The sequence below is a fragment of the Molothrus ater genome, chromosome 2 (assembly GCF_012460135.2).
Source record: "Molothrus ater isolate BHLD 08-10-18 breed brown headed cowbird chromosome 2, BPBGC_Mater_1.1, whole genome shotgun sequence".
In the NCBI taxonomy this organism is placed as follows: domain Eukaryota; kingdom Metazoa; phylum Chordata; class Aves; order Passeriformes; family Icteridae; genus Molothrus; species Molothrus ater.
Genome location: NC_050479.2, coordinates 66,685,414 through 66,705,702, shown reverse-complemented (window position 1 = coordinate 66,705,702; position 20,289 = coordinate 66,685,414). Strand labels below are relative to the sequence as shown.

Genomic DNA, 20,289 nt, shown 5'->3' with positions numbered 1-20,289 from the left:
GCAGAAGTATTTCAGTACATGTTCTGTATTCTATTACCTATAAATTAGTCAAGATTTATTCTGAAATTAGACTTGTCCTAAAGAATGTGTTTAAATTGCAAAGTTTTAATTTCTAACCCGTGAAGCCTGAAAGCCCATGAAAAAATGCAATAAAATTAAGGATAAAATAAATATTCAGTGAATGTATGCAAATTGGAAAGATTTCTATAAATTGTCTTACTGTGCCTGATAAGGTTAATTTCTGGCATTTTTTTTTGTTTTCATCTACTAATGTTGTTGAAATACTACTTTTTATTATTATATTTAATACATAAAATTTATTTCTCAGTTTTCTTTTCTTTCCCCCCATTTAAGATTCCAGAGGCTTATTTTATTAGAGATCCTCATACTTTCCTCCTTACAAAGGACTTTATTAAGGTATATATGTTCTTTTTAGTGCAAAAACCCCAAAAGCTCTCTCAAGACCTGAACTGCATGTCCTCACAGGTTAACATTTTCACATATAACGCCAGTTACTGGAGATGAGAATGGTTAGTTGGTTAACTGAAGCATGCTTGAAAGGAGAAGCAAAGCTTGTCTACAAAATACTAACACTTGGATGAGTCTGCAGCCTGGGAGGAGAGCACCGGGTGAATTTTCTGGACTTTTTTCATGGCTGACTTGGGATATGCCTGCATTGTCACACAGTGTGTTGACCTCTCTCCTTGATGCATATTGCTCCTGACAGTCCCTCTCCTCTGCCCGCAGGCCATGGAGGCGCAGATACAGAACTTTGGACAGACGCCATCGCAGTTGCTCATTGAGCCCCATCCACCTCGGAGCTCTGCCATGCACCTGGTGAGACATGACTGCTGGCTGGGAATGCATTCCCTTTGAACCTTAGGGTCCCTTGTAGGTCATAAAGTACTCGTTAAAGCAACACTTTTGATGCCCCCCATTGCCCATGTAGCCATACTTGCTTTGGGTAGCAACAAATCACAGGGATCTAGCAGAGCAAGGTGAAGGTGTGACTGGCTTTAGCTTCAGACAGTCCTGGATTTTCCTTACTAATACGATATAAGAAGGCCCCATCTTAAAAAATATAAACTTGATAAATACATATTTGCATTCTTGTTTCTGCAAGTGGTGGGAATGTCAGCAGGCTTTCCTTAGAGTGAGTTTGTTGAGTTCTTTTAAAGGATGCATTGTTAGGGGCTGATTTATGAACAATGTCTGCTTGACAAAAATAAAGTATTGGAGTTCAAATCGTGCTGGAATCCTCCCACCCATTCCCCCAGGAGAATGAAATGTATATTTTGAGTTTTAATTCAAACTCCAAAATTCATTTCCATCACATTCTTCTCTATCCTTCTTACAAAGAATCATATGAAATAGCCATACTGAGCAAGACAGATTTTTGTGCCCCGAGTGCCTTTGATGAAATCCTTACAGCTAGGTTTTTTTAAGCTTTGCAAATCAACAGTAATACGTGCAGTAGTTTCAATCATTTTATCTATCTATTAGGAAATCTCTCTATGTAGCTGTACACTGTGAAAGTGGAAATTGATCTGAAAGTGGTTGTTGTATTATTTTAAGTGTGTACAAGTCAAAGTTAGATAATATTTATTCTACATTCTTAAGATATGGATAATATATTTTTAATAATTCAAGGTGATAAGCAGAAAGGAATATTTGACCTTTTAGAAATAGTTCATTTTATTATAACAGTGGCTGGGAAAAAACTCCTTAAAACCAGTACTCAATAGCTATCCTTGCCCATGTATAAACAATTGTGTCATTTGCAGAATCATGGAACAGGCTTAGGTTATTATAACCTTATTAGGTTACAGACTCTTTAATAAGCATACGCTTTACTTAGAATTAAATTGTGTTTGGAAATGTGGTATTTCATATGAGGAATTCATTAAGAAAAATATCTGTGCGTTTTTGATTCACTATTAAAATTTATTTTTCAACTGTTGTAGTTTAGAGAATTAAATTTATGTGTTAATTGATTAACTCATTAAGACATATCTCTATGAATATTAACTACTGAATAATTTTACATTTTACTGTATGCTAATTAATGCTAATGGTCATTTTGTACCCTATAATGATAACCCTTACCATACCTATTCTCTATTTATCCTCGTGTAATGTTCCAATAATAGCTTGTGATCTTGCTCTCCTCCATTACTAGAGTAGATGCACAGGTAGTGTTGTTTTCCCTGTATGTGCACATGCTTACCTGCTCTTTTTTAACCTCGTTTTCCCTCAGACCTCCTCACTAATTGTGTTATCCCTTCTGTTTTCTTCTGCTCTCTTCTCCTTTCTACTCAACAGTGTTTCCTTCCACAGAGCCCCCTCATGTTTAAAGATCAGATGCAGCAGGATGTCATCATGGTGCTGAAGTTCCCATCCAATTCCCCTGTCACACACGTGGCAGCCAACACGCTGCCCCACCTGACCATCCCTGCCGTGGTGACAGTCACTTGCAGCAGGCTGTTTGCAGTCAATCGGTGGCACAACACAGTAGGTGGGTCCTCGCAGGCACGCTTCATTCAAATTTGGAGACCTTAACAATGCAGCTTTAATTTTGAGTGCAATTTAGCTCACTTGCCTGCCTGTGCACCAAGATTTACTATTTCTTCTGGTTTGTGTCAAATAATCACAGCTTCTCTTTTCTCTGGTGTCATTCCTAGAAACACTCTCCTTAACAGCAGCACATCACCATGGCAGCGAATCGATTTGTGGTTACTTCAGGATCAGTTTTTGATACAATGCTTTTCAGGAGACTGCTGTTCCTCTCGACACAGCAAATATTAATATGTCCCAGGTTTCAGGAATACATACTGACATGCTAGAGAGTGTATATCCCTATCTGCTGCTTGAGAGAGATTTCAGGATCTTGTCATAAGCCTTCCCCTGGGTCGCTGTTGGATTATCTGGGACCCTAAGCAAGTCTAAGCAGCTGGACACTGAACTATTCTGAGGAGAAGTTCCCTCATTCCCTCACAAAAGCCCATCCAACAGGGTCATCCCAAAATTCCCTTCCAGCCCCTCTGCTCACCTCTCCATATATTCATTAGGACTGTCCATGTCACCTGGACATGCAGGTGCTAAGGCTGTTCCAAGCATTGCTAAATAGGTGGTGGGGCCATGAGGTACATGAGGGAACAAGCAGGTTTCATTTTGTCAGGTAGTTTCCTGCAGCGATAGCCCTTGTGCTGCAATATCTGGGAACATTTATAATACACCATCAGGTGCAACTACATTACGTGTAACAAAATTTTTTCCCATTTCTTTTAAACAAAAGGTAAAAATCTAGAGGGGAAAAAAAACCCCAGCATTTTTTAAAACTATTTAGTGACAATGTCCTCAATGGAAGATTCCAGTGTCAGGAATTATTTGGAGGTGCAGAAACTGTCCTGTGTTGTTTTAACACACCTTTGACTAACATTGATTGGCTAATTCCTAATTATTTTCCTTTGACTTTTCAGGGATTCTGTCCAAATACTCTATACCCATCACCATTCATGTCTCCTCTATTTGAGGAAGCTTATTTGGTTCTGGAGTAGTCCTTTCTCAACCAGATTTTTGAGTCAAGAGAACCCAAAATTCCTACCTGTACTTCATTGTGAAGGAATTAATCTCATTAATATTGCAGTATGCTAGAGTTCAAATGCTTCCTTAAAAACTGTCATTTGAAGTCCTTTAGTTTAGTTTAGCTGAAGCTTTGTTGGTCTTCATGATGCATATGACAGTAAGGTTTTAAGTTTTCCTCTATACTCTTGTAAAACATGTCATGTTGCAAAAATTCAGAATTCAAGGCATGAACTAACCCTAAATTCAATTTCACACCATTTGTAAACCTCTGATCTAAATTAAAAAAAAAAAGGAATACTTTCTAAATATATTATAATAGAAAGAGAGGAAAATAAAACTGCTTAGAGAATCAAACCTGATTGTAATGATTTTCTTAACTTTTACATCCTGCTTGACAATGTTGCTTATTTTGCAGGAGGCTAATCCAGGACAGGGTATCAATTTCCTACTATTGCCATAATATTATTTTAATAAAGCATTACTCTAATATAAAGAATAAGTTTATCTACAGAAATGTATGCACAGACCACTTGTTGTAAAATGTATGTAGAGCTTTGGAATTAACAAACAGCAGGAGGCATTTACAGAGACATCTCATAATAGAAGTGGAGGAATCTTAGTTAATACCAGTAAATAGCTGTCCCAAACTGCTTGGGCTTTGAAAGAAGAGACAGAAAGAAGGGAGGAATTTCTCAGAGCTATGTCTTTCTGAAAACGGAAGAGCTTTTCTTTTACCTCTTCCAGTTGTCTATTGCAGTAGTAGAAAATGGACTTTATTCTTCAGAAATCTGTATGTCCTGTTATAGAGGGTATTCTTGTGCAAGGTAGCAGTTCGTGACAAAAAAGGTGTTTTCAGTAATGACTATTTGATTTAAATACCAGGGAAGGTGCTCAGAAGAGCCAAAGCAATGCTATCTGTGCATGACAAGATAACACTAAATTTGCAGTCCCTGATGCACATTTGAACATCTTAAGGACTGCTTAGAATAGAATGAACAGGAATATTGTGGCACATTTACTGTACCCTATACTTTTACATCTAAAACTTTTAGATAAATCCATGAAAAGGTCCAAGTTTCTGTCATGTACAGGCCTCCATATGCAAGAAGCTCATAAAAATGTTTAATCTAATTAACTTTATTTTCTGTGCTAAGATCTCTGCTCAAAAGTAAAAATAAAAATCTCTTATACTATTTTAAATGAGTTATTTAATGAATGTGTGTGGCTGCAAAAGTTGTGATGAAGTTGATGCTTCTACATTTATAGTTACTTTTACATAAAGAAAGAATTAACAAATGCATATTTGTGAAGCACAGAGAAAGAAATCTTAAGACATTAATAAAGCAAATAGTAAAAACCTACTTTCTAAAAATATATAATAATCCAATAATGGACTTTTAAACCTAGAAAAATCCTGTCAAAATGTTTCTATGTGCTTTATTCCTCCTTTCATGTGTAGGCCTTCGGGGAGCCCCAGGATACTCTTTGGATCAAGCCCATCATCTTCCAATTGAAATGGATCCATTGATTGGTATGTCAAGATGAAAATGTAGCAATATATTTGAAATTGGCAATTTCAGGAATTATTGATTAATCTATATTTGTATATTATGCTTCATTTAACACAGAAAATAGGAAAGTATTTATTCTTGTCAGTCCTGAAGAATTAAAAAGCATTAGCTGTTGATGTTGAATGAATTACATGAATGCTATTTGTTATTAACATCACCAGCAACTGGTATTTAAGAAACAACCAATTAAGTCAGTTAATTGTCGACCCATATCTATAATTCTGTTCTCTTATCAGGTCACATTAGTAAAATAAAACTTGAGGGTCCTATGGAGAGAACATATATTTTTTTACAGCCAGCACTATGTTTATCAGTGCAGATGCAGATCCATTTATTTTCATTCACTTTATGATTTGGATTTAGTCAACAATACTAATTTAATAATGAAAAGTCTGGCTTTTAAATTGATAGTATTTTTTAAAATCCAGATTTTTTTGAGAAAGTGAATTATTTGAGAAATAGAATCTGCTAAAATTGTTAGATTGCAGGACTTCCTAATGATCATAAATTTTCATTATTGAACTTATTTGATTTTTAGAGGGGAGAGAGTTCAGAAATTTGAAACAGAAATTGGGGATAGGAAAGGTTCTTAGGGACAAGAATTGTAGCATTGTAGCATTGTTGAGAAAAAAAAAATTAATTTAAACATAGCCAGATATAAAGTTCCATTTTTTCTGTGTCAATATTCACAATATTCATGTTCAAAAGATTTATATAGAAGTACCTCAGGAGAGTTAGCTTTCTCTTCTGTGAGCTTCATTTGATCTCATATAATGACAGTGGTTTTCTCTTTAGTTTTTCTCTCACAAGCTAAGGCACAACTTTTGTGTCCATCTGTTCTGGAAATTTGAGTAATTTGCTATTCATCATCTTTCAGCTAATGGACATAGAGGGTCTGGTAATTTAAATATGTGTTCTTAGAATGTATGCAAACATGATATTAACTTCCATGAGCAATTTCAAAATAGAATGGAGTGGGGTTTTTTTGGCTGAATCTCTTATTCATGTAGTTGTGAGCCCTTGAAGTAGAATAGCAAAAAATAAGGAAAAATCAGATTATTGTCTGCATTAGGTTGTGTTCCTATGTTAGGAGAAACATATTTCTCAGAGTGATTTTTACCTCCCTGGCTTTGGGTAACTGAAGTTAGTTGTCAAGATTCCCTCCATATCTACTGTAGAAAGACACACTCCTCTGGAATTGTCTAGCACTTAGACAGCTACTCCAGTGTGAGATGACTTGTCATGAGAAAAAATGTTGTCTTCTCTAGTGAGACTGGATGGATAAAATTAACTTAGATTATATATTCAACTTTCAGAAAGTTAATACTGAGATGGAGCACACTTTTATGGTGTTGCCATATCTTGTCTGCTGTGTCACAGGGGGGACAGAGCACATTAGCTGTGAGTTCCCAGTCATTAGTATCCTTCTAACCAGCTCCATTTGGCAGTTGGGTTGGTGGGATTCTGCGTGAACTATTCCTTTTCCCTCAGTCTGGGGGAGTTTCTAAGTGTCATTACCTCTTTTTCAAGTACTGTCCTTGGTCTGGGTCCCTGCTAGAGAAGCAGATGACAACACTTACATTTCCTGTACTGGAAAATCAGATTAGGTTTGATAGAGTCATGGAATCATAAAATAAGCTGAGTTGGAAGGGACCCATCAGGAGCATCAAGTCCAATGCCTGGCTCTGTGCAGGACCTCACACAAGAGTCACACCACGTCCTAAAAGCATTGTCCAAACTTTTCTTGAACTCTCTCAGGCTGGTTCTGTGACCACTTCCCTGAGGAGCCAGTTCCAGGGCCCAGCCACCCTCTGGGTAAAAAACATTTTCCTGATATCCAATGCAAACATCCCCTTACTGAGCTTCACACCTTTTCCTTGAGTTCTGTCCCTGATCACAAGAGTAGAGATCAGTACCTGCTCTTCCACTTCCCCTTGTGAGGATGATGAAGACCACAATAAAGTCTCCCCTCATTCATTGGTTGAATCTTTATGTCTTTAATCTGGTTAAGCATCTGGAGGTGTGGGGTTGTCAAGGCCACACAATACAAGCTGTTTTTTGTGAAAGAGATACCAACCAGTAAGAACTGGCTCTCTGCAGTATTGTTAGTATTGATTTCATATTGCCACTTTCCTTTGGTTCAGATTGTTTTGAGAGATTACTTCAGCAGAGCACTAAAATTATTACCACATATTATGCAGTGCATCAGGCAACTTATAAGAAATTGTCATCTTCTGTAAAATCTTATCTCTTATTCAAAGGGGAGCTAGAAATCTCACAATAATTTTGTATTTCTGACACCCATATAGACAGCTCTAAATGTTCATATTCAAAATGCTTACTCAACAACAAATTCACAGTTCATTGAAAGTTAAATGTATTCATTTTCTCCTGTAAATGGATGACAGGAAGGTGCTGGAATGGCTTACATGTAAAATGTGTTTTGCATTTCGTTACAGCCAATAACTCTGGTGTGAACAAACGTCAGATCACAGACCTTGTGGATCAGAGCATCCAGATCAACGCACATTGCTTCGTGGTCACGGCAGATAATCGCTACATTCTTATCTGTGGTTTCTGGGACAAGAGCTTTCGAGTTTATTCCACAGAAACAGGTGACCTCAAATACAGATCTCTGGTTCTTCCTGGGTCACAAAGTGGACAAAGACTATTGTCTTAATAGAACCATATCTAATACTTGTGCTTACATGTCAATAAATGGTAAAGGGCAGTTTGTAAAACCCTTCATTACTGTTTCAGCATGATAACGTTAAGATTTTTTTTAAATGGAAGACAGGGGATGTAAAAGGAAATGGAATACAGTACCATAATTATCTTCAGGAAATTTATCATGTCAAAAGAATCAACCAAATTTTTGTTACAATATTTTTATGGATCTATTATTTCTAGCTCTACTTATTTCATGTAGTAAGGAATTAGGTTGAATATCCTGCTACAGGAACCAATATTTTGTTCCTTTGTCTGATTACTTTGACTAATGTCACTAAGTATATTGCTAAAAACTAATTGTAATAATAGAAAGGAGGAGGTGATAATCATAGTAAACCTTAGTTTGACATTAACATAGAACAAATACACATTTTTAACGTGATAATGTAGCACAATTATGGAAAAGTTCATGTACAGTCTTATGCATATCACTCATGAAATTCATAAATACTGTTCTAATGCCATTGCTTAAATATTGATGGAGCTATAACTCCACTTAATATTCAGTGACTACAGCACTGCCTTGATTTTTAGAGATAAGGGTTAGACTATGGATTGCCACAGAGGACAGCTTTCAACAAGACTGAAAAGAAAAGTGGAAAAAAAAGTTTAATCTTTGTGATTTTTTTTAATCTTCTTGTAGCATTTAGTGAACTTTAATTATGGGACATGAAACAAAAGTTGCATTTGAACTGAATATTAATTATATAGTTAATGATTTCTAAATGCTGCTAGTACCTTAGATAACTGAATTTTTATGACTTTGCATTCCCACCAGGAAAATTAACTCAGATTGTGTTTGGCCACTGGGATGTCGTGACTTGCCTGGCCAGGTCGGAGTCCTACATCGGGGGCGATTGCTACATCGTGTCTGGGTCTCGCGACGCTACATTGCTGCTTTGGTACTGGAGCGGTCGGCATCATATCATAGGTGACAATCCAAACAGCAGTAAGTGTCCTTTAAATAACACCTCTCCCAGAGGTCTTCTGTCACACCTCTTTGTTTTAACATTCCTTCTTTCAGCTTCAGAAGTTATTACCAAAAATCAGTAACTTTGCCTACAGGTTGAAAGTTCATATAAGAAGAGCACCACATGCTAAGCAGTGCATTGATTGCTTGCCAAAAAATGTTTAAACGCTCTCTACATGTTAAGAGATAATAGGATGGGAGTATAGTTCCTAAGTTTGTAATTGCCTTTATCACTTATAGCATCGTGTCATCATAAACCAGAACAAGATGGTTGTGGCCTTTAAGTGACAGGACATATATCACTATATTTTGACTTCTCTTTCCCTGGAAATATTTTTTGGCATTTTAACTTACTCCTTTTGTGCTACAGCATGCTATATCAGCTGCTTGCTTTTTCAAAAAAAGAATGTCTCACATGCCATGGAATTAAATGAGACTCTCTTGAGAAAGGTCTTTCTATAGTTTGGGGGAGCAATCTGACTGAATAAAAATAGAAGATAAAATGTCAGGAAAAGTTTACATTTCATTTGCATGGGACTAACTATCAGTGCTTTGCAGAGTCAGTGGGACACAATAATATTATTAATTTATGCAAAAGGACACAAATTTAAAGATTTAAATTTGCACCACGAATTTAAAGATCCCATCACCCAAGCCAGAGATATGGCTGCAGCTAAAGAGCAGCTTTTATCCATATACTAGAACTGTTTTATACAACACTAAATCCACTTCACTTAAAGAAGCTTCTGACTTCTAATGATAATTTTCAACAGAAGGGTTTTGTCTTTGGATAAAAGTGTTAGAATCTGTCACTATCAGTTCTGATCTCTGATTCAATACTGACTGTAGGCAGCACTGTCAGTTACAAACATCTAAGTGAAAGTATTTCTTCAACTGAATGGCTGGTAGAAAAGGGTTTTATGTGTTTCAAAGTAAATATTTTGTTAATTTTGCAGCAAGAAACTTTTTATTGAATTTTGATTTTTTTCCTTTTGTCTGTAAGCAGGGTAAAAGGGAGACATAAAAGCCTTGCTTTCTCATGAGATTTTATTTGCTTTTATAACAGAAAATAGAGGGGAAAGAAGAAAATTGTGTTCCAATAACAAATTTCTGTAATTTTTGTCTATATTCCATGACTTTTTTAGTATGTAATTCTCCAATATGGATAAATTCAGTCTGACAAGGATTTTCATGTCTTAGCAGTTTGTTTAGGTAGATGCCATTTTTCTTCTTTGAATGCCTGTGTGATTCATATAAAGTATTAGTCATTTCTATGATAAGAGAAAAATAAGAAGAGCTTTCTACTCTCATTAAAGAAAAAAATGTAAGACTTTCCCCTTACCTCCCTTTATTGTAAAGGGCTTGGAGAGCCTTGCAATTAGCATCTCCTTTCTGGCTGATACAAACTGCTTCAATTCTTTTCCAGTTAGAATTATTTTAGTTCTGGTATTATTCTGTCATCACTTACATATCTGAATGCTCAAAAGTGGTACTTTTTGAATCTCAGATTTAATATCTTAGCTGTATAACTTTGGAATTGTCTGCTTTGAAGGTCTTGAATTTTATGAAAGGAAGGATATGACCTGGCTGACAGAAATAAATGAAAACAAAAATTACTTGTATGACTTGCTCTCTGCCTCTGAGTGGATAAGGCACTGTTTTGCTGAAGAAATGGCCTTATGGTCAGATTAATAGGAGACTGTGCTGCAGACAGCTACGTCCAGTCAAATGAAATCTTACAGGCACAGGTAACAGAACTCAAGGAGATTAAGTACCCAAGACCACTGTGGTAGCTTTGAAATATATTGATAAGATTTTTTAATATTCATGTTGAAGACATGTTGAAGACTCATGCTGAGGAAGAGTGATGGCATTTCTATTATTTCTATCTCTATTCATTGGATTGAAGCTACCATGGACATGGTAATTATATACTAGTACTGTACTATAACCAGAATTACATGTGTTGAAAACATACCATTATTAACAGATACTTTGACTTTTCATGAACATACATTAATGGGGATAGATCACAAAAACAAAGGGCCTTTAAAAAAATGACCTTTAAAAACTTCTGAAATTACTAAATGTTTCTGCTGAAGTAATGACTAGTAGTTTCTGCTTGCTACCATGAGCAGACATGATGACTATCATAGGACTGATTCCCTTTAAACTAATTTCCAAGAGTGAAGCATTCTCAACAATCCTTATGAAAATATGTTTGAAGTTTTACATAGTAAAAGCCACCAAAGTAATAAAGAAATACTTTCTAATCTACTCTTCTATAGTAGATTAGTAGTATATAGTAGAGCTGTTAGAAGGTTTCCTTGTAGGAAAAATGAAAATGATATGATCAATGTAGATCAAATCCAATTAATTAACATCTTTAGAATTAATTTCCAGAAAGATGTAGATGATATTTTCAGAGGGAAAAGAAGGGATATTGTTTTTTTTAAAAGCTGTCATCTGGAGATACAGATAAGGTGCTTTATACCAGAGGATATAAAAAGGTGGAGAACTGAACGAAAAATGTCAGGTATAGTAATTACCTGGGTTAGATGTTTGACTTTATAATTATCTAAGCTGAAAGACAGTTAATTATCAATTTTAGGTACAATACATCCAGTTACCAATGGATGTTTTGTTGTTTCAGAAAATCTTAAAGGGGAGAAAAAGCCAACCTACAGTCCTAAACAGTTTGTGTGGTTTGACATTTGTATAGAAAAATATAGATACCATTTCACTCAAAAACATACAAATCACAATTTATTGTGAAATACTCTCAGGCTAAAGATTGTCAGATCAAATTTCTTACAGATTCGGCTAAAATTCCTATTACAGAATCCATGAGGTAGATGTAATCTTTACTAAACAACAAGTATGTCAACAACCTAACCTGTCAGACTTCTGTAGAACCTTCTGCTGAACAATGTATGTTCAGTGGGTTACTTCAATTGGGTCTGTGGGAAATACAGAACCAGCTCTTGTTAAAAGAGGAGAATTGAGAAAAGATGCAAGTGATTGATCTAGCTCAGTAGTTGAAAGTTTGCCTATGAGAGCATGGTAAACTTCATTTTATAATTTTAAAATAATTTTTCCAATCAATACACTTATCAAGTTATCTTTTTTATTCTACAGTAAGTGTCAAATTAGTTTTGGTTTAATTTGCACTTGGTACAATTTCTTGCCACCTCTCACAATCACTCTGAGAAGAGTGAAGTTTTACCAGGTTTTAAATGCAATGCTTTCCATACAGTAGCTTTCTGAAAACACTTGAAGGAAATCTCCAGGTTAGAGTGCTTGTCCAGGAAGTAGGAGGCTACATTCTTGACCTCTAGAGACTGGGGGAATTAAAGCCCTCATTCCCATGTTCACAGGCATGTGCTGACTATCAGCTATAAGTTGTCATATGATGGGGCCCTGAGAACCTCTAGATTTGGTAGAAAGCAAAATTCTTTTCTATGCTCAAATTAATGCATGTTACATGTCATGATGATTGGATACAGAAATAAATCAAGAGATCAGGAGCGATGTGCTACATACCTTCAACAGCAGCACGTAGGGCAAATCTTGTCCCTGTTTGTACTTTCTCTAGTTCAACATTGGTCTCGTGGCCATGCCATTGCTAAGCTCCAACAGCGGTGATGTTGGAGGTCCTGTTAAGACTAGACTAGAGGCTGATGTTTGGGAATGCTCCTGGAAAGCAAGAGATGTGGCATGATTTCCTGTAGGCTGAAGGGCAGCTGAATGCAGGGTTTATGTATGTTTGAACTTCCCTTTCTTTCTTTATTCCTGCTTACTTAAATACCACCTACTGGAAAAACACTGAACCGAATGAAGCTTAGTCCTCTTGCCAGGGTCAGATATCTACTTTCTGAGCCAAAATTGCCCATCTGAAATAGCTAATCTGAATCTGTACCTTATTAAGTTGATGAGCAGATTGTATAAATCTGCTGCAGTTGCAAGAGCAATGAAAGGTATCTGTTTTCTCTTAGTAAGACACGGCACATGCAAAGGACATTGTTTGCTTACTTTATTTGTTTGAAGTGATATGGGAAATGTAAATCTTTGCAGTTCTCAGAGACTGAATAGAAAAATTATTGTGATGGAGTTTGATAATTTGTGTTTTGATTTTTCTTCTCTTATGATATACAGGGATTTGTTTTAGCTGAGTGCTAATTTGTATACAAATTTTTTCTCACATGGCAACTGTATATTTTTATATTTTATGATTACTTGATTGAATGTCTCTTTCAAACAAGAGACTTTGAAAATGCGAAGTATCTAAGAGTCTTTGAACAGATATACCAAAGTGGATGATAGAATTGCAGAAAAGTGAGGGAGAGATGCTTTCATCTGAAACAGACACAAATTCAGAAAGTAATTTGGAAGTGATAAAAATTAATTTGCACACTTTAATTGGAATCAGACTCCGGCATGAAAGAAAGGAAGGGTAGGCAGCTTGTGCTAAAGGCTGATTGAATTTTTTTGTCAGGTAAGTATGTTGGACCGGGCCGCTTATCCTCTTGAGCCTCTCCATGCAATATATTACATTCACCCTCTGACTGGTGTTCTTTAAAAGGATCAATGCTATTCCTGTTTTTTCCCTAGAGCCTGAAATTTCATTGATCTTGGGACTTGACATTTCTCATTACCTATTGTAGCTTCCAAGAGGATGGTCACAAGAGGTGTGGGAGTTAACCCCACTTTTTCTAACAGCAACCGCGCTGACCGTTGAAAAATGCTCTATCAGCCATAAGATGGGTTTGTTTAGCCTTATAACATAATCATCACAGGTGTTAAGAATTCATCCTGTCCCAGTGAGTGTGTTCAGTATATATCTGAAAGGAAGGGTAAACTTTATCATAAAATATCTTTGTCAAGTCAATATACATTTTTCTGTGTCTGTCATTGTCATGGTTTAACAGTGGCACAATGCCAGTGCCCCCATGAGAATACCCTCTCCCTGGTTTCTGCTGTGAGATGTGACCAGGAATAAGCAAAGCAGGCTCCCACTTAGGAAAAAAAAAAAAATATTAACTAAACTACAAGGGAAAGGGAGAAAAAAAAAAAAGAAACACAAGGAAAATGAAAACTTCACAAATACATCTCCTCCTCCTCCCCACCAAATTCCCAATACAATACATCCCCCAAATCATTGGTCTGGCATCTCGGTCCGGCACCACCCTTCAGAATACTCAATCCTCAGTTCATCAAGAGGAGAGGGAGTCCTTCTTGTGCCAATGGTGACCTCTTCCTTTCATGTCCAGCGCTCTCACCACTGAACACGGACCAGAGCTGCTTCTAGGGTCAACTTTTAAGGATGCTTCGTCCCACTCCGAAAAGGCACAGTCTCAACTTTGGGACATCTGTCCCCCCCTATATTTTTCAACCCCTGGAGCCAGAGGGGTACCCACACTGAACCCTCTTGGTCCTGGGTCATTGCCTCCCGCTAGAATGCAGTCTCTGTATCAAAAGGAAACATGGCTCTGTCCATGGCTACAGAAGAAGAGTCCAGCATAAGCTACTCCATCATCTCTTCCACCTGAGTTCTTCTCTATTTCTCTCGTGACCCATTTCCTCTTATCTCATCTCTATCTCTCTTCTCATTCAGCTCCAGGAGGATTAGCATTTGTAAGGTTTCCATCATCCAAGAAAAAGGTTAAAAATCTGAGGCTCTCTCTGTCCAGAACTCCCATGGCTGCCCAGCTGGGCACCTTCTCACCACCCCCCCCTTCTCCTTCTCGGCCGGCCACTATTAAATTTCAAGGTGGCACAAGCACAGGCACAGGCTCTCTCTCTCTCTCTCTCTGTCTCTCCTGGGGTGGCTGCCCTGATGCCTCTCAGTGCTCCTCCACCCTTCCATCCTGCAGGGGCCTTCCCCTCCCTTCTGTCCAGGGCCCGGCCTGCCTCACCCGGCCGCATGGCTGCCCCTGCCCCGCCCAGCCCGCAGCCGGGCAGGGCAGCTCGGAGCCTTTCCCTGACCGGAACCCAAGAGAGCCTCCCAGGGGAGAGCCCTGCTTTAACCCCATGTGCTCAGAGGCGGACCCAATGTCCCAATGGCCACATTAGGTGTCAGTATTAAAATCTGAGCACCAATTGACCAGACCACAGCATCCCAGAAAACATATTTCCTGTCAAACCACCACAGTCAAGAAGTATATCTTTATGTGTTCCTTTTACATAACATATTTTTGAAACAATTTGAAGTTGCAAACATTAAGAGTTCTGCAGGTTTGTGTCTTGAAAAGTAGTTATTCTGAGCTCAGAACTTTCAGTTGTTGTTTTATATCCCTTTTATTATTTTATCATATCCCTTTCACTATCACATTTTAATATGCCCTAGCTTAGCCCTGAAATGGCAGCAGTTTAAAAATAGTCACCAGTGGGGTCTGCACCAAGAGGACTGGGTGGCTGGCTGAAGGCCCTGCACTGGCACATGGACACATGTGCTATCTGCTTTGTTTGTTTAAGGAGTTATTATGGTACTTGTAAGTTTATAGAGTTTAGTATTAATTTTTGAAATAACAAAATTTTGAGTATCTTAGCACTGCCAGAACAGAAGCTCTTTGAAAATTGGTTCATATTTTTACTGGTACCATCTCTGCTCTGGTTGCCAAAGGCATCTCTCTTCTAAGGCTGCTATGTAAAGGGGAAAGAGCCAATAATCTACCTGAGATCATGCAGTTATCTCTAGTATTTTATCAACACATGTCAGTGTCCATGCTACACAGCATGCTCCATGGGAATTATACAGTGCAGGGTGGTTCTGCAACTTGCCCAAGATCCCAAAGCAATTTAGTGAAAGAGATAAGAAGAGATGCTACAAATCCGTAATCTCCTGTGCTCCACTGTATTTTACCTTCTGGATTAGTGCAAGGTACCTGAAAGCCCTCTCACCTGGGTGAACTGTTGTAGCTATATACAATACGCCTCAGCAAATAAACCAGCTCTCCTTCCCAGAGCTGGGAATATTTTGAATATACTAATATTTTCCTGTCAGCAGTCTTTCTTTTACACTCATTGTTCTCTCATGTTGTGGGCATTGTTATTGACTGTTTTCTGTTTTGAGATATTCATATTTATTGGTTGTAGTATTATCTTTTAATTAAACTCTAAGATGTTTTTTTCTGACAGTAAAAATTTGAGAAGGCTCATACATTTTTACATCCATGAAAGCCATTGTATATTCTAAAATTTTGTTTTCTGATCAGCACCCCTGAAAAGTCCTGGCAGTAAAGCAAATAGCAAAGTAAATTCTGTTTCAGCTAGTAATTCAGGTATAGCCTTGTACTTGCTTTTGTCAAAGTGAGAGATGAAATGGAAGCTAAAATTTGCCATGTGCTCTCATGTTTCTTTATACAGAAGCCTCCTAGATGTGTCCCCATAGAAATCTGTACACAATTCTTGGAAAAGGACAATATGAGAGAAAAAGTAACAGTCTTTTGTCTTTCTTTCCCTCTTCTTTTTTTCTTTGTTATGCAGGAGCACCATCTGTTCCCAAAGAACCTTACAATAATATTAAGCATTATATTTTTCAGCAAGAAGGAAATATGCGTGTTATTTTAGACTTTCTAGAAAAACTTACTTGTTTGGAAATACAGCACATTTTTTTTCCTTCTGCCCTCTAGTAATTCAGTTCAAAGGTGCACCTTTGGGGAAATCACAGGGATTTTACAGTGATGGTATCTCAGTTCTTAGGTAGGATATTTTCACCTGCAATTCCCTTAGAGCTGCAGCCTTTGACCTCTGGCTGCATCTATCAGTGGTGATGTGACAGTGACAGAATATTTTCCTAGATTTTGAATGATTCCTGGAGTCCACAGCTTCTTTCCTTTGCAATAAAATGTAATATGACTGGGGTTCATGCCACAGCTTTTTCTGTAGAAAGTATCAGTGAATAATTTTTTCTTTGAGCCTGAAGGGAAAAAAAATCCCATTTTCAATTACTGCTGGGCAGTTACTCCTAATATTGTTATTCCATTATTAATTTGTGTTTACTGAAAAAACAGGACAAAATAAGACTCATAGATCTATGTTTCAGGGAAGTTGTTTCCTATAAGCATTTTCCTTTATAAATCAAGAAGTCAATGAAATATGCTTTTTTGGTGTATTCTGGATTTTTACAGTTCCTTGATATTATAGAACTTTCCTAGGAAACACTGAGGAAAGTATCCTTTTGAAGATTGCATTATTTCTTTTCCTTCAAAAATTTTAGCCATTTAATAATTTCAGTCATCCAGTTTGATGCAGTCTGATGACACCTCTATAATCATAGCTTGAGCCAAGATGGCCATTGAGCATAATCCTCTTTTTTCCAGGAGGACATACAGAAGGAAAAAAAAGTGGAGAATTTTGAACTTAATTAATTGCCCCCTTTTTTTGTTTGTTTGTTTTTATGTTATGCACTTGGAGAAAAGAAACCCTTGAAAGGAGATGGAGTGCTCAAAGCAATGTTGATGGGGAAATCATAAAAACCAAAATGTCTTTGATGAGTTACACAAATAATCTTTCTGTTATTTCTGACATTCATCCTTCCCTAGCAGTAAATCTCAGTTTTCAGTTCACATCTTCAGTTTCCAGACTAAAAAGATTATTTTCTTGCAATATAGATTAAATTTTGGGAAACTAGGACTTATTGAGGTAGCTGTTTGCAGTAGAGGGTAAGAAATTTTTAATGTGTCTGTACATTGGAATAACCTGTTAGATTGCCACACTCTGTACTATTGGGTCCAAAACTGAATTGTTTCCTAACTGAAAGCTGATTTCCAAACTGATTTTCCAAACCCTGGTTTCCGAAATCCTTATATGTAGCTCATAGTACATACCTCTTTACGGAAAAAAAAATTAAGATTTCTAATTGACCCACCTTCTGTGCCATCCATGCTGTCCATAGTCAGTTGCATATAAAACTGGTTTAAATCAAAACATTGTACTACTATGAAAACTATGGTGAAAAAAGTAAATGGAGGCTGTTTTAATATAGTTATCTTTACGAACTGTACCACTCATCCCAGCAAAACCAGATAAGACTTCCAGTCCAACACTGGTATTAAAGGTGACTGGTATTAATGAGATTTTTGCTTCCAATTCTTGTGAGAAAAGTGTGGATTAACCATTTTATTACTTTATACAGAATTAATGTTACAGTAATTTATCTTTACTTCCCTAGGTAATTTCTTTTAGTATGTGAACTACACTTGCAGAGCTCCGGTCCTTTTGAATATCCCAGTTTCCTGTATTTCATTTGTATACAATGCAAATATAATGATGTGAACTCTGTGTTATCTAGCAAGTTGCTAATTCTTTTTTGCCAATTTACTTTCTTAGCCTGACACAGCAATATCAAATACTAACCAATTAGGTTATCAGCATCTGTTCTTATTAGAAAGAATAGAAATGTTCCTGTTTGTCATGTAAATACTCTGTAAATGCCCACTTGTTCAAAACCAAAATAAAATATATTTCAGTCCTGAATATATATTTGTAATATCTATAAATAAATAAATATATAATTATGTGTAACAATAACCATCTTTAGGCATATTTTAATTTGTGACCATTCCATGTGTCTCTGAATCAATATTACCTATGCAGCAGTAGTTTTTTTCTAGTACAGTGTTGTTCTTCTCTCCTTTTCCTACCCCCAGTTTCACAAAACAAATTAGGATCATTATTAAAGGAACATCCTAAGTTCTTTAGGTTCATAGCTTAAGTCTGGAGACATATATGTTCAGTAGCAGGCCTTTACATTACAGCTGCTTTCAATAGCAGCACACTTTGTGTTCTTTTAATTAATTCATTAATGCATTGGTAAGTTGCAGTTTTGAAGCTTTATGATATCTGAATATATTTTGCTCGGTATCCTAAGTAAGAGATATTTAATCACACTGCACTCTGTCATGCTTAATGATTTCAAGCAAATTACAGCAAAGTTGTTTTGTTGATAAAACATGTCTGATTTGGCATTCCCTTGTTTTCTTTTTCTTTTTTTTCTCACTTACTAATTTTTTTGTAACAGGTGATTATCCAGCTCCTCGCGCTGTTCTAACTGGTCATGACCATGAAGTTGTCTGTGTGTCAGTCTGTGCAGAGCTGGGACTTGTTATCAGTGGTGCTAAAGGTCAGAAACATTTTTATGATTTAAGTCTTAACATTTTTAGACTCTTAGTGGTATTTCTCAGACTTCTCTCAGTACACATACGCTTTAATTATAACTAAGACATGTTGTAATTCTGGGAGAGTCTGTAGCACTTTTCTCTGAATATTGTTATTTACTATCTGCACTCACAAGTTTAGACACAAATTAAATTGATCATTCCTTCCAACCATCAGTTTATGCAGCTATTCTGCCCAGATCTGGAAGTGTATTTTATAAATATGTATACAATAATTCTAATGACAACTGGTGATTTTGAAGAAATCTGTTGATAGAGACATGTATTTCAGGGAGGGCCAGCTCAAAATTCTCCACCTTGATCTTAATTGAGAGATAATTTGTAGGACCTGACCTCACTCTCCAGGGAAGCAGGATCAGTTTGCTTTGGAACTGGGTGCAGCATTCTGTCCAGTAGGGTTTTTTGTGATGTTTTCTAAAAAATGAGCAGTTGCAGGTTCTCCTTGTTATTTGTCTATGGAATCCAGAGCACCCAACAATTGCTAAAATAAGTGTTCGAAATACTTTTCCAAGCCTGCAGCAATATCCTGTATAACTGGTGAGCAACGCAAATAAAGCACCAGCCTCAATGAATGTTTGCTTCATCCTTCCTTACTGTTTCTCCTTAATTTATTCCATTTCACTGCTTCTGCCCACCTTCTCCTACTTCTCCTTAATTCCATGTCCACTTTTCTTCCCCCACTGCCCTCTTTCCTTCAGCTTCTTAACTTGTCAAACTGCATGTCTTTTTCTCTTTTCCTTTCCTATTTGACTCTCCCTCCTCTCCCCCTTTTCTCTTAGTTTCTTTTGTGCTTCATCAACTCATTTCCATTCTTATTTCATTTCCATTCTTATTTTCTTTCTTTGTATCACCCTCATTTTTTCTTTTTCCTCATATGTTTTCCTATCTCATTTCCACTCTACTCTTGCATCCACATCCAATGACTTGTTATCTCTTTCTATAGTGATGCCTGTTTTAGTCATCCCCATGGATATCTTTGTACTCATTTTTGAGTTTGCTGCTTCTGAGGGTAAGAAGAATGTGATGCTTGCTCTGCCAGGTTTTGCTCACAGCTGAGCTCCTGGGTTATTGCTTTTTATACTGTCTTGGAGCTCAACATTTATTTTTAAAGCTGAGTGTGAAACTTTTGAGTAAAACCATTTTTAACAGGAAAACCTAATGGGTCATTAACTCTTGTAATGGCACACTACATAACAGTCATAGGCAAAGTCAAGACATTTGTGAAAAGAATGTACAGTGATGCTGGAGCTAAATC

General features: G+C 36.9%; 1 protein-coding gene across 5 annotated transcripts in view; it reads left to right on the top strand.

The window, feature by feature from the left end:
• The window catches only part of NBEA (neurobeachin), a 458,173-nt gene that overhangs the window by 432,570 nt on the left and 5,314 nt on the right, over positions 1 to 20,289 (top strand). For all 5 annotated transcript variants that reach the window (XM_054514098.1, XM_036391661.2, XM_036391637.2 and 2 more), the window contains 6 exons: positions 748 to 837; positions 2,323 to 2,515; positions 5,045 to 5,116; positions 7,616 to 7,771; positions 8,665 to 8,835; positions 18,878 to 18,979. In XM_054514098.1, coding sequence (XP_054370073.1) covers positions 748 to 837; positions 2,323 to 2,515; positions 5,045 to 5,116; positions 7,616 to 7,771; positions 8,665 to 8,835; positions 18,878 to 18,979 — 784 coding nt within the window. The remainder of the gene's footprint in view (positions 1 to 747; positions 838 to 2,322; positions 2,516 to 5,044; positions 5,117 to 7,615; positions 7,772 to 8,664; positions 8,836 to 18,877; positions 18,980 to 20,289) is intronic.